This window comes from Berghia stephanieae, chromosome 5 (genome assembly GCF_034508935.2).
Source record: "Berghia stephanieae isolate SIO BIC M18660-M18661 chromosome 5, UCSD_Bste_1.3, whole genome shotgun sequence".
Classification (NCBI taxonomy): Eukaryota; Metazoa; Mollusca; class Gastropoda; order Nudibranchia; family Aeolidiidae; genus Berghia; species Berghia stephanieae.
In genome coordinates, this window is record NC_088364.1 from 45233618 (window position 1) to 45248617 (window position 15000).

At 33.2% G+C, this 15000-nt stretch overlaps 1 protein-coding gene across 1 annotated transcript in view; it reads left to right on the top strand.

Annotated features, from left to right (window-relative positions):
• LOC144973009 (uncharacterized) overlaps positions 1-5998 on the top strand; it is a 15736-nt gene extending 9738 nt beyond the window's left edge. The window contains exons 7-10 of the mRNA XM_078914932.1: positions 1-53; positions 1053-1233; positions 2181-2371; positions 3275-5998. The exon at positions 1-53 is cut by the window's left edge and continues 39 nt beyond it. Coding sequence (XP_078771058.1) covers positions 1-53; positions 1053-1233; positions 2181-2371; positions 3275-5119 — 2270 coding nt within the window. The 3' untranslated portion in view covers positions 5120-5998. The remainder of the gene's footprint in view (positions 54-1052; positions 1234-2180; positions 2372-3274) is intronic.
• The last annotated feature ends 9002 nt before the right edge of the window (positions 5999-15000 follow it).

Here is a 15000-nt window from a genome sequence, read left to right on the forward strand (position 1 = left end):
CTGTTCAGATGTATGTTGCACCAATAGCAAATTTTCCTGGTATTTCTCACACAGTAAGTATAAATTCATCATTCTGTAAGAACGAAAAAAAACCCCAACAAAGTTGTGGACATCACAAACTTTGACTAGTCTTTTTTTTTTTTTTTCATCTATCAGTCACAAGATGGGTCAGAACTGATTTTATTCATTACTCTTTTGAATACTGTTCCAGTCACTTGTTAGACATTGTCCTCCACTCTTTCCTGATATACGCATAGGAGTTTGGGGATCATTTTAATCTGCCTATATATACAATAACGTTTCTGGCCAAAAAAAAAAGGGCTGTATTGTCATGATGACAAATACATACAAGATAAAATATCCAACCGTCACCAAGAGACAAAGATATATTAGGTTATACCGAGGAACTGTTGTGACAATGTTACAATTAATCATTTTTCTTTTTCATTTGTAAAACGTTTCATCCTCATGAAAAAATTATCTCTGTGTCATAAGAACCAGTTTGGGTTGATGTTTCCAAGGCGTGGTAACTTGTTGAATGCCATTTTACGCCTTAGGATGTATGTCAAACCTTGTATCTGCTGGTTGTGAAAACCATACCACAAGTGCCACTCTTTCTGTTTTCATCAGTTTTGATTTGAATATTGATAGATGATCTTGAATTAGCTGAGAAACCTTCATCCAAAGTATAATGGGATCAGTCTCTTGTTGTATGCTTTTGTGGATAAAATCTGTAATATGTTATGGATAGCGTAAAGATAGAGAAATAATTTGAAACATTCTTAAATCAAATATTGTAATGACAGTGAAACTTGCTGTTGGAAGATGGCATAGTAGTAGTACTCTTGCTTCCCAACGTGAACTGTGTTTGATTCAATGTCAGATTTTCTCTCTTTACTCAATGTTAATGGATAACCTTTCTTTAGATCGGGTGAAAGAGGAAAGTTACTTATTTTTTCGATTTTATTTACCGAAATATGATTTAAAAAAAAAGGGGTTATACAAATTGTTAATTTCAAATTTGCTCTGTTTTGTCTGTCATTGTTGTGTAGGATCTGACCACAACACTTGAGTGCTATAGATCCCTGCTGCATAGAATGGTAGACTGTGGTACATCGTTTGACAATGAGTGTCTTCAGAATGTTCTAGAATCCTTGGAGCTGCACCTGGTGAATATGGACCCTAACCTGAGAGATACAGCAGTGCGGGAACTTGGCCAGCTCTATCTACTCGGTAAGTCTTCTTTTTTTTTTCTTTTTTTTTTCTTCTTCTTTTTCCTTCACTTTCTCACTTCCTCTTTCTCTGTTATGAGGTGTACTTTAAAGGTCCAAAATTGTTCAAGGGATTAATACCCGAAGACACTTGAAAACAATGGGTAAAGATGACCATTTACATTAAAAGGGTAACATAAGGACATCTGGCTCATATTTTATTTGACTTCAATTTGCTAAATGTCTATGGTATCTTTATACGTTTATTTGATCCTCTCTACAACATTGCTATTTTAGCCCTTACGTGATGAGTTGCAATATCCGCATTGTTTCATATGGGCATTAATTTTTACTACAAATAACTAAGTCATTCATATTGCATTCATATTTGTTTTTATATGGTGTGGATTTCAAATTGAGCAAACATATTCCAGTACTGATTTAACTATGGTTTTATCACATTCGTCTTTAAGTGAGTTTTGGTGTATTGTGTTTTGTTTCAGGAAATCCTGTCATCTTTCAAACGTAAATATTATTTTTGCTCTGTTTATTTTATCTCTCTCCCTCACTACGGTAATCTCCCTCTATATTAGAGAAATAAAATTGGTATGCTCATTGATAAATATCATTTCCATGATTTCATGGTTTTAAATGTCATTACAATGCTTCATTTATATCCCCAGCTGGAATTATGGAACCAAATTTCTATTTCATGCAGTACAAGTTTCCTGTTTGGTGCCTGGTGTCCCTTTGCATAGACATTCTTAAAATTTCTGTCCTTGTTTTTAACCAGGTACTCACACCTTAGGTGAATGTGGCAAATTGCCTTATTCAAAGATACAACGCAAAGTCAAAAAAAAAAAAAAAATAGGCCATAATCCTCTTTTTTCTTCTAACATATTTATAAAACAAATTGAATTTTCAGTAAAGCAGTTTCACAAAGGCAGTTTTGCAACTTTTTATTCCCAGAATCAACATCAGTCAAGCCAAGTGCTATATTACTCACAGCTAAATTCCTGCCATCCCTTTGGCGATGTGTAAAAGATAAAGAAGAGAATGTCGTCTCTCAAGTCTTTGAATTCATCCTCAGCATTGTTGATGTTGACTCAGGGAATTCAGAACGTTTCAAAGAACTTTATAGTCATCTTGGCATCGTACAGGTTTGTAATTTTTTTGATAAATCAATTATTTTTACCAATAAAAATTGGAATCTACCGATTCAGTTTTTAAAATGCGAAATTTGAACAAGATATGAAGATAAGAGGTCATTTTAAAAATGAAATGTCACCAAAAGACATTGTTATCTTGAAAAACTGCAGATATTAGCATTAGCTTCTATGAAGCCTAGGTGCCATTATTACTGCTTTCTTGGTGAAAACGCTGAGATCTGCAGTTTTAACCAGATAAATAAAGGGATAAACCATGATTTAAAAAAAAGAAATCATCCTTGTTGTTAAATGATTAGTATCAACTGGTGTTTATATTATTATTATTATTATTATTATTATTATTATTATTATTATTATTATTATTATTATTATTATTATTATTATTATTATTATTATATTACTATTACTATTATTATTATTATTATTATTATTATTATTATTATTATTATTATTATTATTATTATTATTATTATTATTATTATTATTATTATTGTGGTGTTTGTGACTCAGCCATATAATGCCTTGCTGTAAAACAAAAAGCAAGCGATGTTGTGTTTTTCAGTGACCAGATTGGTGACAATACATGGAAATTTCTCACCCCAATTTTTTGAACATGGATAAGATACTTTACATATATATTACTCTGCTTGATTAGGATGTCAATGAGTATCTGGCTATAGGCTGTGATAGATGTTGGAAGACTGCTAATGCAAAAAGGAAACCTAACAGGTGACTCAGACTGTATGAAGTGGAAATTTGGTTTTATATAGCCTTCGGATGGAATAAATAAAGTATTATGAATTATGTTGAGCATGGTAAATTTATGGAAATGCAATGCCTTATTAAGGTTTTATTTCAATTTTTTTCACTCTATGTCTTTTCATCTGTTTTCAGGAAGACTTGATGTCAGAATTACGTATAAATCTTATGTCTAGACAGTTGGAGAACATCAAACCAGTGGCATTTTCACTTTACTCAAGATTGGCTGACTCATTAGACCTAATCCGATATGCTGAAGTCTGTTTGCAACAGTCCAATTCTCTAGCAGCACCTGCGGTTTTCAGTTGCATTGACAACCTTTTCAAAAAATGGACAGGTTGCTGTAGAAGTGATGATGGTCATGGCAGTGATAGTGACACTAGTTATGATTTAGGTAGTCAGTTTGAAGGACTTTGTAATTTGGTGTCTGAAGGCTGGGTGGATTTACTATTGATGACACTTCATGGTGACAACACGACATGTTTGAGATATGCTTTGGATGTTTTGGTGCATCTCAGTGAGTTTTTCAACAGGTTGGATGTAAGCAGTTTGGTTGACAGGAAGTTGAAGAGTGTTGTTGATGTAGACAGAGGTGGATATAGTGGGACTTTGGAATTGTTGACTAAAAAAATGATCTTTTATTCACAGTACATTCTTAGTGGATCGCTTTTCCAGGAGTCTTTACTAAATTTTGGTAAAATAGATGGTAATTTGGGATTGTTTTTTGATGACAAAGACAAAATAAGTGATAACAAACTGGAAACTAGTTTTAAACCAGATTCGAACATGGAAAAAGACATTAGGGAAATAGGAGAAGTTTCTTCTCAGGAGACAAGTATTGAATGTTTTGACCACAGCTTTGAATTACAACCATTTGTCCTGAATGAAAAACCATTTGCTTTGCAGCATATGATTTCCAATGTATTGAGTTATTCGTCACAAATTGAGTTAAAGTCTGATTTAGGGATTGTATTAATGTTTTCTGGAGTGAAAGAACTTCTCAATAGGTTACCACTTAAATCTATGCAAACTGAAGTGTATCGGAGTACAGATGAATACGACCGCAGTTCTATAACAGTTTTACAAGACATCAACAACTCGCTTGACTCCAGTTTCAAAATCCTTTGTGTGAAATTGGAGAAAGAGATCATTGAAGTGTTAATGGCTGAAGTAATTGAGGTTCTAGAATGTCTGATGGTTGCGGAGAAAGGGGATGTTGGAGGCACTAAAATAGTCAAATATGGCACTCTGACAAAACTTAGTCGACAGATGAAAGATTTCTGCATGTCGAAAGAGACATTCTCCAGATTTGTTCTTTCTGAAAGAAGAAAAGTTATTGTTGGGGATTTATGCATTTGTACATTTGAAGTTAGTTCTAGCTTTGTAAATGATGGAATTGATGTTTTCAGAGATATGATTTCGAGAGGCAATATAACAAAGTCTTATTATGCATCAAGTGAAGGACTTAAAACATTGTTGAATATGTATGACTTTGCAGCAAGTGGCAAAAATTTACACACAGATTCACTGCACTTACCTGTTTGGAACTCTCAATCTGAGATCAAGTCATTTGCCTCAAACGTTGATCTACAACAAGCTTTAGAAACTATCAAGAAATCTAAGGAAGTGACTGATGACCTCATCAGTAGTTCTTCATCTGACATAACCACAGAAACTTTAGAAAAGAAGGCAACCACTGTATTAATGTTTGAGTTTATGCAGAGAATTTTAGCGACATGTAGACAGCATGTCAAAACAGATATAGATACACCCCAACAACAGACAGCAAATTCAAATACAGAACCATCACAAACAACACATACAAATACACAAGTGTCACATTCAGATACACACCAGCAACCTTGTAAAGTGAGTGTGTCTGAAATGTTAAAAACTTTGTTCCAGTTGAAAGAAGATTTCAATGATAATGAGGATGAATACATTGGAGACAATGACCCTACCACTATAGACTGTTACTGAAAAATTCACAATCACAATAACTATTTATGAGTGGGCTGATTCACCTTCTTCTTTTCCATTTTATCAGTGCCTCCATTTTTGAGATTTTTTTAATCCATGACATATTACGACTTTGTCTCCATTGGCTTATTCTTATCCAGTCCTCAATTAGATAAAAAGTAGTCCTTCAGAGCCATTAGGCCCAGTTTATCCCAGTTTCATGAAACTGACAATAGCAATTGTTTGCTATCCTTTGGATAGGACACTAATCTATCGCAAAGTTTTTTCCATCAGGTCTAACAGACCCAGCTACCCAATCACTGCTGAGTGGACAGGGGGGTCAGAAAAAATCTTGACTTCACCAGGGATCGATCACAGTCCCTTTTCGTGTGAAGCGAGTGCTCTACCAACTGAGCTATTTGGACCCCCAATTAGATAAAATAATAAATTAATTTCATGTAAAGTCTGATGTGGCAATAGGGGTTGATATGTGTGTTATTTCGTCTTGTAACAAAAGTCGAGTAATGTTACACATGGTTAGTGAGTCTTATTGGTTAAAAAAAATAATAATCTGGCCTTAGTGTTGAGGCATTTTTACACATATCACCCCACAAGATTTAGGTGTGAATGGGTATATGGCTAAAATCAGTTACGGATATTATTAGCATTAAAAAGGAAGCTTAATAAGTGACTTGTACCGTACAGTATGAAATGCAAATTTTGTTCTACATTGCCTGCTGAAGGAATAGATAGAGCATTATGAAGTGCATTGAGTACACTGAATATGTGATGCTCTTTAACAATATTCATTATGACAATGTCCATATTTTATACAATCATCTTGTAAACCTCCACAATCTATTGCATTTATTGATTAAAATGAAGCTTCTATGCAACTTACTAATTGTAATTTAGGTTTTGTTTTTCTGCTTTCTTGACCTTTTGTTCTAAGGTGCACTACACGATCAAAATTACGTCTTAGGATTTGATGAACGTCCATGGGAAAAGCATTTTACTCATCCTGTCAAATAGACATTAAGTTCAGAGTTCCAGTAGTGTAAATGCAATTCTGTCTTTATACGAAAATTGTGCTCTAGCACTTAACAGACTGCATGTCAAGTCGTATGTGTTAGATGTACTCTCTGATCATCAGGAGATAAAATAATTGTAAAGCGTTTAGTGTATGATGTTATGCAAATGCCATCTTTTATTATCTTCTTTTTTTACTGTATCTTTTGGGACTTACAAGGGTAGACCATTATAGTCTGATGGGTAGACTGATAGGTCTTGACACTGCGCTTGTATTTTCAAAACTATAATAGATACGAAATTAACAAAGGTATCAAAACAAAGCTTCTGGGTGGGGTTCCTTACATCCCATAGTGGGCAGGGAGGTACACACTGTGTCATCTATCCCCTTATGTCTGTTTTCCAATTTGCTTTCTGTCTTTGTCTTGGAATGAGAAAGTTTTGCCTTGGCCCTGGCTGTAGTGCTTGGCTGGGAGGGAAACAATCAGATGCATAGTTATTGTTTTGGGAGATGATATTGTTTTCCTTGTAAATCATCGCTCTGTTATTTATTGTTATATTTGTTATTTTAATGTATAATGTAAGCATTTGAGTGTATTCCTCTTAGTGGAGACGGTGTCTGGATGAGACTTTAGGTGATCTCAAACTAAGTACACTGAAAGTGTGCTCTTGGAATCTACATATGTTTCCTATTTGAACCAATTCCCCTTTGTCTTACCTTTTGTTGGGTACTTTAAATGCAATTCTAGAACTTTTCACTATACCATTTTCTTACTTTTTACTGGCGCTGATATGACCTCAATGTGTTGCAAGTGCCGTAAAACCCTTAAAAACAAACAAAGAAACAAAACAAAGCTTAGTTTATGTTCTTTCGATTTATCATTTTGAATTTCAGCTTAGTCACCATTCCCATTCACACAGCAACTAATGACATACCAATAGCAGTTATCACATCACGACAGAGAGGAATTCATGTGGCAAACTTTGACACCATTTAGTCACCTCTGCCTGCAACTTGCCAACACTGCCAAAATATTCCCACTTGAGGTGTCTCTTAAATCTTAAGAAATGGAAAAATGTCACTTCGAGCTAAATAAGCTGTAATGGGGGTGTTCTATGACTTCAAGAACACTTCCTCTTTCAATGTGATTATGCATTTGTGTAAGCAGTCTCAGTATCCAATGGGCACATGCCGTTCTGTAACCCAGGATCCTTGAACAGTATATCCAACTCTTCCCTATGAAGTTCCAAGCCTTTGCTAAGTGTCTGATTGTATTATCCGTGATTGTCCTAATTAAGTTCCTCAATCTTTTTGTGTGGAGTTGTTGCAGTCGATGCACTTTGTGTAAGAACACTACGAGCAACACTACGAGCCTGGACATTAATGTTGGTAGAGACAACATCAGTTGCAGTATTAAAACACTTAACTTTGAACTGTTTGAATGCCAGCACACGAGTCACCATCAACAAGTTTCAGCCATTCATAAGGAAATCAATTACAGCCCACGGCTTTATGCATAATTCCTTTTAAGTGATTTCTTCGACTGACATATTGGAATAGGGGTTCTTTCAAATAAAATTATTTAAAAACAAGAAATAGCAGCTAAATATAATTTAGTGACATAATGGAAGAAAAATTTGCGCACATTTTGATCTAAAGTGTACAAAGGTGTGTTTAATGCAATCATAAATATCTGAAAGGCATCAGGACTTTTCAGTCAAGCCTAATATTAGTTTCAGATGAGACGTTTGAACTAGTCCTGCAATTTGAATCTACTTTCTTTTCTCTTTTTGAACTAAACATTTGTCTCCCTTTTTATATGGTAGTTACTTGCAAATGCAATCATCTTTGTATCTATAATTTAAACTACCGTATATGTAAATTTATTCCATGATGCCTACTGACCTTCATAAAAGTAAGTAAACTCATACTCAAACACTTTAAACATACTTTTCCTGTATACAATGAATGATGTTAACGTCACTCTGCTCTTTGTTAATGTTTTTAGATTGTTCTTAATAATATTGTTAGGTGATTTGAACTGACTTGTAAAGCGCTCTGAGCACAATTAGTGGATATTGTGCTATATAAAAGCTCAATGTTTTTTTATAGTCCCTCTAACAGAATGTTAACGTCAAAGTTGCGTGTTGGTGCAATTGATCTGGCAGCAGAACTGGTATTTTACCTTCACACATAGCATCATATTAAGAAAGTAATGAAGAAGTAGTTACTATACTCGAGCATGGGGTTGCTTCAAACTCCTCAGGACATGCAAAACAATTCAAGGAATCCGTAGCTCGAGGAGAAAACCATGTACAAAGGATAATAAAGAAAACATTTGAGAAATTTGAATGAGCTATAGGAAACCCAAGTGTTTGGGGAAATTGTATTCGAGCAGTACAACTCCAGTGTAGATGAATGTATAAAAATAGTGGTTGATTCATGTATGAACTTGATTTTGAATATCAGAAATGAAAAGGAATTAAAAAAAAAATTGATGGTAAGCGTTAGGTATAATGCTAACAAACTCTGTTTGCCAAATTAATTAAATTAAATATTAAAAAAAAAATAATTAAAATTTATACATTTCATAGTATAGGGGAAATTCTTCTCAAGGTATATTCCAAGGGAATATTAAAATAACCCAGGTGTCAACTGCAGGGCAGCGCCACAAATTGAGCGAGGGTGAGGTGACTTGCTCAAGGCCACACAGCGCAGCATTGGGTGATCGACCTTGGTACATTTTGGGTACGAAGCAAAGACCATACCGCTGAGCCACGCTGCCCTCCAATTGTAACAAACACAAAATTATGTTATTACCTTCAACGTTAATAGCCTAATAGAGAGAATTAAATGAGGTCTTATCACCTGTCTGGCGATCCTAAAACGACGACAAGGAACTGAATGTCATCTTCATTTATTTTACAAATGAATAGTTTAAAATGATAAAGAATTCTTTTATTTAAAAAACATTTTTTTGGTATTACAGTTACAGTTGAAAGAAATTGTTTTGTGACAAATTCAAAGGACCCTGTGACTGTGATTTGCCTACTCAGTAAATACTTTAAAGACTAAAAATCAGGAAGAAATCCTCATGTGCTGCCTATTATTGGAGTTCTACTAGTGCTGAAATGACCTTAACAGTTTTGCAAGTGCCTTAAAACCTTGAAAAAAAAAACACACACACAAAAAAAAAAAAAAACGAAAGCAAAACAAGTTGATACATTGTAATAACAATAATAATAATAATGATAATAATAATAATAATAATAATAATAATAATACATAATTTTGTAAAAATATTTAAAGGGATGCTACTCATACAGGTGTAGCCAAATTATCTACTATCATTGAGTTACGTCCCTTGGATGAGAAAAGACGAGAAACGGGAGCAATTTTAGTGGTGTCTCACAATAATACACTGATGACAGGTTTTAAAAATGGTAGCAGTTTCAGAGTATGACCTCTACCATCGTCGGTATGACTACAACTGAGTAATGCGTTTTCCTGTTGGTTTATGGAAAGTTTGGAGAGAAAAAAAGCAAGAGAATGAAATTGGGAATCAGTGAAACTTTATGAAGCACATTAATACTGGCGAGTGTAATCATTAAAAAAAAAATACAACAAAGAATTTTTTTTTTACTGATATTGCTGCTCTTTTTTGTAATAAGCTTAATAACCACAACAACAAAAAAAACAACCCCTCCCCCCAATTACAAATCAACAACTACAGCAAAAAAAAAAACAAAAAACAAAACAAAACAACAAAAACAAAAACAAAATAAAACATGCGCTTTATGGCTCTGGGGACCATTAAAAAAAAAGATTAGAAACAACATTCATTGTTATGCGATACTCTGAGAAACAAAACAAAACAAAACAAAACAAAAGCAAAATACATATTCACATTTTTTTTTGCCAGAAAACTCGTCCTTCAACTTCAACTATCGATCGACTAAAATGACCCTCATCTTGGCCAAAAAAAACCCCCTCGCAAACCTTGACTTTCGTGAAGTCCTAGGTTTGAGATTTAGTTAAAGATAAAATTTTAAATAAAATATTAATCCCTACCCCCAATTTTTGAGAGTATTGATATGTTGATATGTCGCAAGCTCAGTTCAATTACTAGAACTTATGGAAGTACAAAAAACATTAAATTAATGGTGTTCAACAATCATCGTCTGATTCATTTTATTTCGCTTACACACTTTGGTGCTTTCTTCTGTCTCTCTGGCCTTTCACCCCCCCCCCCCCCCCTTCCTCTCTCCGTCCCACCTTTCCCCCTCACCTATTCCAGTGTGTTGATGGACTAAATGTGACAGCTTTTAACCCCACTCAAAGACACTCCGTCTTCATTTGCATATCGCCTGACGGAATGGTCTCGTCTCGTCTCCGGGGGAAAATTTGGCAATGACAAAAGTCTATAAAAATAAGTAAAGTACAATCATAGTCGTATAACGCATATTTATGACGAGTATGGTGTTGGCGTTGCGGTATTATGTCAAAGTACACTACAGTGTAATCCGGTTATATCAAATTCAGAACAAGTTGGAGGTCAGTAACGTTTGACCAACCCACACACTCGTGCCCGTTGATTAGTGTACCGAATGTTGTAAAATTGAGGACTCATATTGTAAAATAATGAAAAAAAAAACAAACAGAAAAAAACAATAAAAAACAAAAAAACAAAACAAAACAAAACAAACAAATAAAGCAACAAAAAGAAACAAACAAAACAAAAACACCCCACCCAAAAAAAAAAAAAAGAAATTAAAAAAAGAGACAAATAAAAAAATTCCCCACAAAAAAAAAAACAACCCAAAAAAAAAACCCAACAAAAAACAACAACAAAACCGCACCCCCCCCCAAAAAAAAAACAAAAAAAAAAACAAAAAACAAAAAACAAAAAAACAAAAACAAAAAAACATAACAAACAAAACAAATAAAAACAAAACAAAATAAAACTTCTTGAGATATAATGTGTAACTTTCTATTGACCCGTAAATTACCAGATAGATTTGTGCGACAGTCTTTTTATTCTTTATCTTTAAAGATCACTCAATTTTACGACATTCACTCATTATCTGATGGGCACTATGTGTTGCTTTACTGAACGTTACTTTTTGTACAAATGAAAACATTTTATCTGAAAAAATGCAGTTTGAGTAGTAATTCTTAAAGCTAAGATTAAAAAAAAAAAAGATGCATTATCATAACTCTTGCTTCTCGCACTGTGCCTCTCTATGTATGTCTACTTATCTATTTACTTAGTGATTTAAGATATGACCGAAAGTGAGCTCACTCCAATGTTGACCTGTAACCCCCCCCCCCCCCCCTTTTCCTCTTCCTCTCCCCCCAAAGGGTAATCAACAGTGGAGGGTGTGCATTACACAGACTACAGACTAATTATTTGGACATTCCGTGGTGTATTACGTTTACTGTAGTGCCTTTACATAAATTATGAGACTCGTTCATCAGAGTGGTCTCCTGCGATCCCCTTAAGTACGGAAATGTTCATTTGATCGAAATCGAACCCTTCTGCTAGGTGTGAAATATCCTGATAAACCAATAATATTAATAATCTTATTGTCGGTCCATTCTGTATACGCAGCTGGGCACATCCCTATGCGGCTGTACTTTGGAAAAGAAAAAAAAACAAACAAACAAACAAAAAACCCAACAAAAAGCAAAAAACAAACAACCCCCCCCCAAAAAAAAAAATAAAACAACCCCAAAAAACAAAAAAAAAAAACAAAAAAAAAAACAAAACAAACAACACCCCCCCCCCCCCCCCAACAAAAAAAACAAAACAAACAAAAACAAACAAACAAACAAAAAAAAAAACAAAACAAACAAACAAAGAAAACAAAAAACAAAACCCCTAAAAAAACAAACAAAACAATTCTGGACGGAAAACTCGTCCTTCAAATATCGGTTGATTAAAATGACTCTCATTTTGGCAAACGCTCTCAAACCTGGGACTGGGATAGTTTTGCAAAGATGAGGGTCACTTTAATCGATCGTTATTGGAAGGAAGAGTATTCTGGCCAAAATTTAAAATACGTATTTTGTTCAGAGTACGGAAGTAATGTCGTTGCCTTCTGTACACGCAACTGTACACATCCCTTTGGGATAGGCTTGTCCTTGGAAATTTGCTGAGGAATGAGTTGTCAGATGTTGCTTAATTTCCACCTTCGTATATTTGGTTACAAAAATCCCTCCCCCCCCAAAAAAAAAAAAAAAAACCCAAAAAAACAAAACAAAACAAAACAAACAAAAAAACCCCCCAACAAAACAAAAAGCAAAAAAACAAAACAACAAACAAACAAAACATAAACATAATATAAAATAATAATAAATAATAAATAATAAAAATAAAATAATAATAAATAATAATAATAATAATAATAATAATAATAATAATAATAATAATAATAATATATAATAATAATATAATAATAATAATAATAATAATAATAATAATAATAATAATAATAATAATAATATAATAATAATAATAATAATAATATATAATAATAAATAATATAATAATAATAATAATAATAATAAATAATAATAATAATAATAATAATTAATAATAATAATAATAATAATAATAATATAATAATAATAATAATAATATATAATATTATTATAATAATAATAATAATAATAATAATAATAATAATAATAATAATAATAATAATAATAATAATAATAATAATAATAATAATCCTTTATTCATCCATAGACATCTTTTTTGTAACCTCCCCACCCACTGTACAAAGAAAGTGGACATTGATGTGGTTTATGTCAGAATGTTACATGTAAGCATGGGGATACTATTATTACCTATCATGATCATTAATCTTGTTTTCATGGTTATATAAAGTGCAGTGTTGCCTTCCTTCACAATTTTCAGGATTTTATTTTTGAACTCATTTATTTGGTAAGAATTTATCATTAAAAAATCGTTGCATTTCAAACCAGTATTGTCGGGATTGTAATCATAACAGAAAACATTCTGAAAACACATATAATATAAATGTAACATGCACAACGTCAACAATTAAAAACGGGAATACTCTAGTCTTGGCTATAGAACAGCCTGCAATGAATTTGAAAAACAAAACAAATTCACACCCCTTAATAAAAAAAAAACAAACAAAAAACAAAAACAAAAAAAAAACCCCAAAAAAAACAACAAAACAAATAAACAACCCCCCCCCCCCCAATACAGAAAAAAAGAACAGGACAAAATAAACACACGCACAAACACACAAACACACACACACACACACACACACAAAAAAAAAAAAAAAACCCAAAAAAAAAACAACAACAAAAAAACAACTCCAAATCAAAAACAAAACAAACCCAACCCAAATCAAACCAAACAAATTATACCAACCCAAGCATCGGGTAACATTGAAATGATTGAAATCATTCCTTTGGCATTTCTCTTTCTTGATGAACGTTTAAGATGTTGAGCTCTATGAGTACATAGCAGATTGAAAAATAAAACCCTGGACCAAGAGTTTTGTTCAATGGTTGTTTTCTTATTTATGGGAGAAATCGAAAATTGCTTTGATGAAGGCAACCAATTCTTGTAGACTCGTCGACGGATGGGATTTTGCAGGTTTTAAATCACACGAAAAATACGGAGATACGGGTATTATGAAAAAAATACGCGTAATGCATAAAGTCCGAGTCAAAATACGGAGATACGGGTATTATGAAAAAAATACGCGTAATGCATAAAGTCCGAGTCAAAATACGGAGATACGGGTATTATGAAAAAAGTACGCGTAATGCATAAAGTCCAAGTCAAAATACGGAGATACGGGTATTATGAAAAAAATACGCTTTATGCATAAAGTCCGTAGTAAAAGAAAATAAGAAAACAGGAAGTTCCAAGTTGACAGTAATTTCATTTAGATATAATAGAAATAGAGTTATTTTGAAATAGAATATGGAAAAATAAATTCAAAGCCTTCCATTCTGTTATTGGCGAAGATGATTTTATGCATATGGCATAAAGGAAAGTGCAAGAACTAAGAATAACAGCAAAATATTAAGTAATATAAAATTATATTCTTATCATTTAAGAGATGAGATTCTGTCCGCATTAGCTGGTCATTTAATGAGAGTAATTATAATTGGATAGCACAGCTATGTTGATTGCACCAGTGGCAAAGTGAGGGCGAATGGTAGAATTGACTTTTTTGTTTGCAATAATGTTCCGTAGGCTGTATTGCAAAATATACTTTTTTATTTTCGCTAGAAAATTTCTATGTCAAAATACCCATTATGGAATGGAATGGGATCTTAAATTCAATTAATAAAGACAAATGAATGTGGACGTTTCGGGTTTCCCCTTTGTCAACAAAACACGATGAATGAAACACTAAAGACGAATGAGAGATGAGGTGATGTCGTCGTTAACCACATCTTTAGTGCTCCATTCATCGAGTTTTGATGACAAAGGGGAAACCCGAAACGTCCTCATTATCCTTTTTCGATATTCAAATTTAAGCTTCTATTCCATTTAACTATTGCTATTTATCTTTTCGAGTTCAAGCAGCAACATTTGCATTACCTACGTCAAATATCGAATTTCTTAGATGACCGTGAAAGTTTCAAAAAGTATCGAACTTGACTCCTACTCCTTTTTAAAGATTCTCACGTTGTGACTTTCTCATAAGTTTGGCGTCTTTTCTAAATCGACTGACATTTGAAGTAAACGTTTTCTGGTCAAATAAAAAAACAAAAAACGAAAAGAATTGTTTTGTTGGTGTACTGGCTGCAGCACAAGCTGTAGGGATATTACATTTCTCCTCTAGAGATATTCATTGCAAATCAAACAGGACTG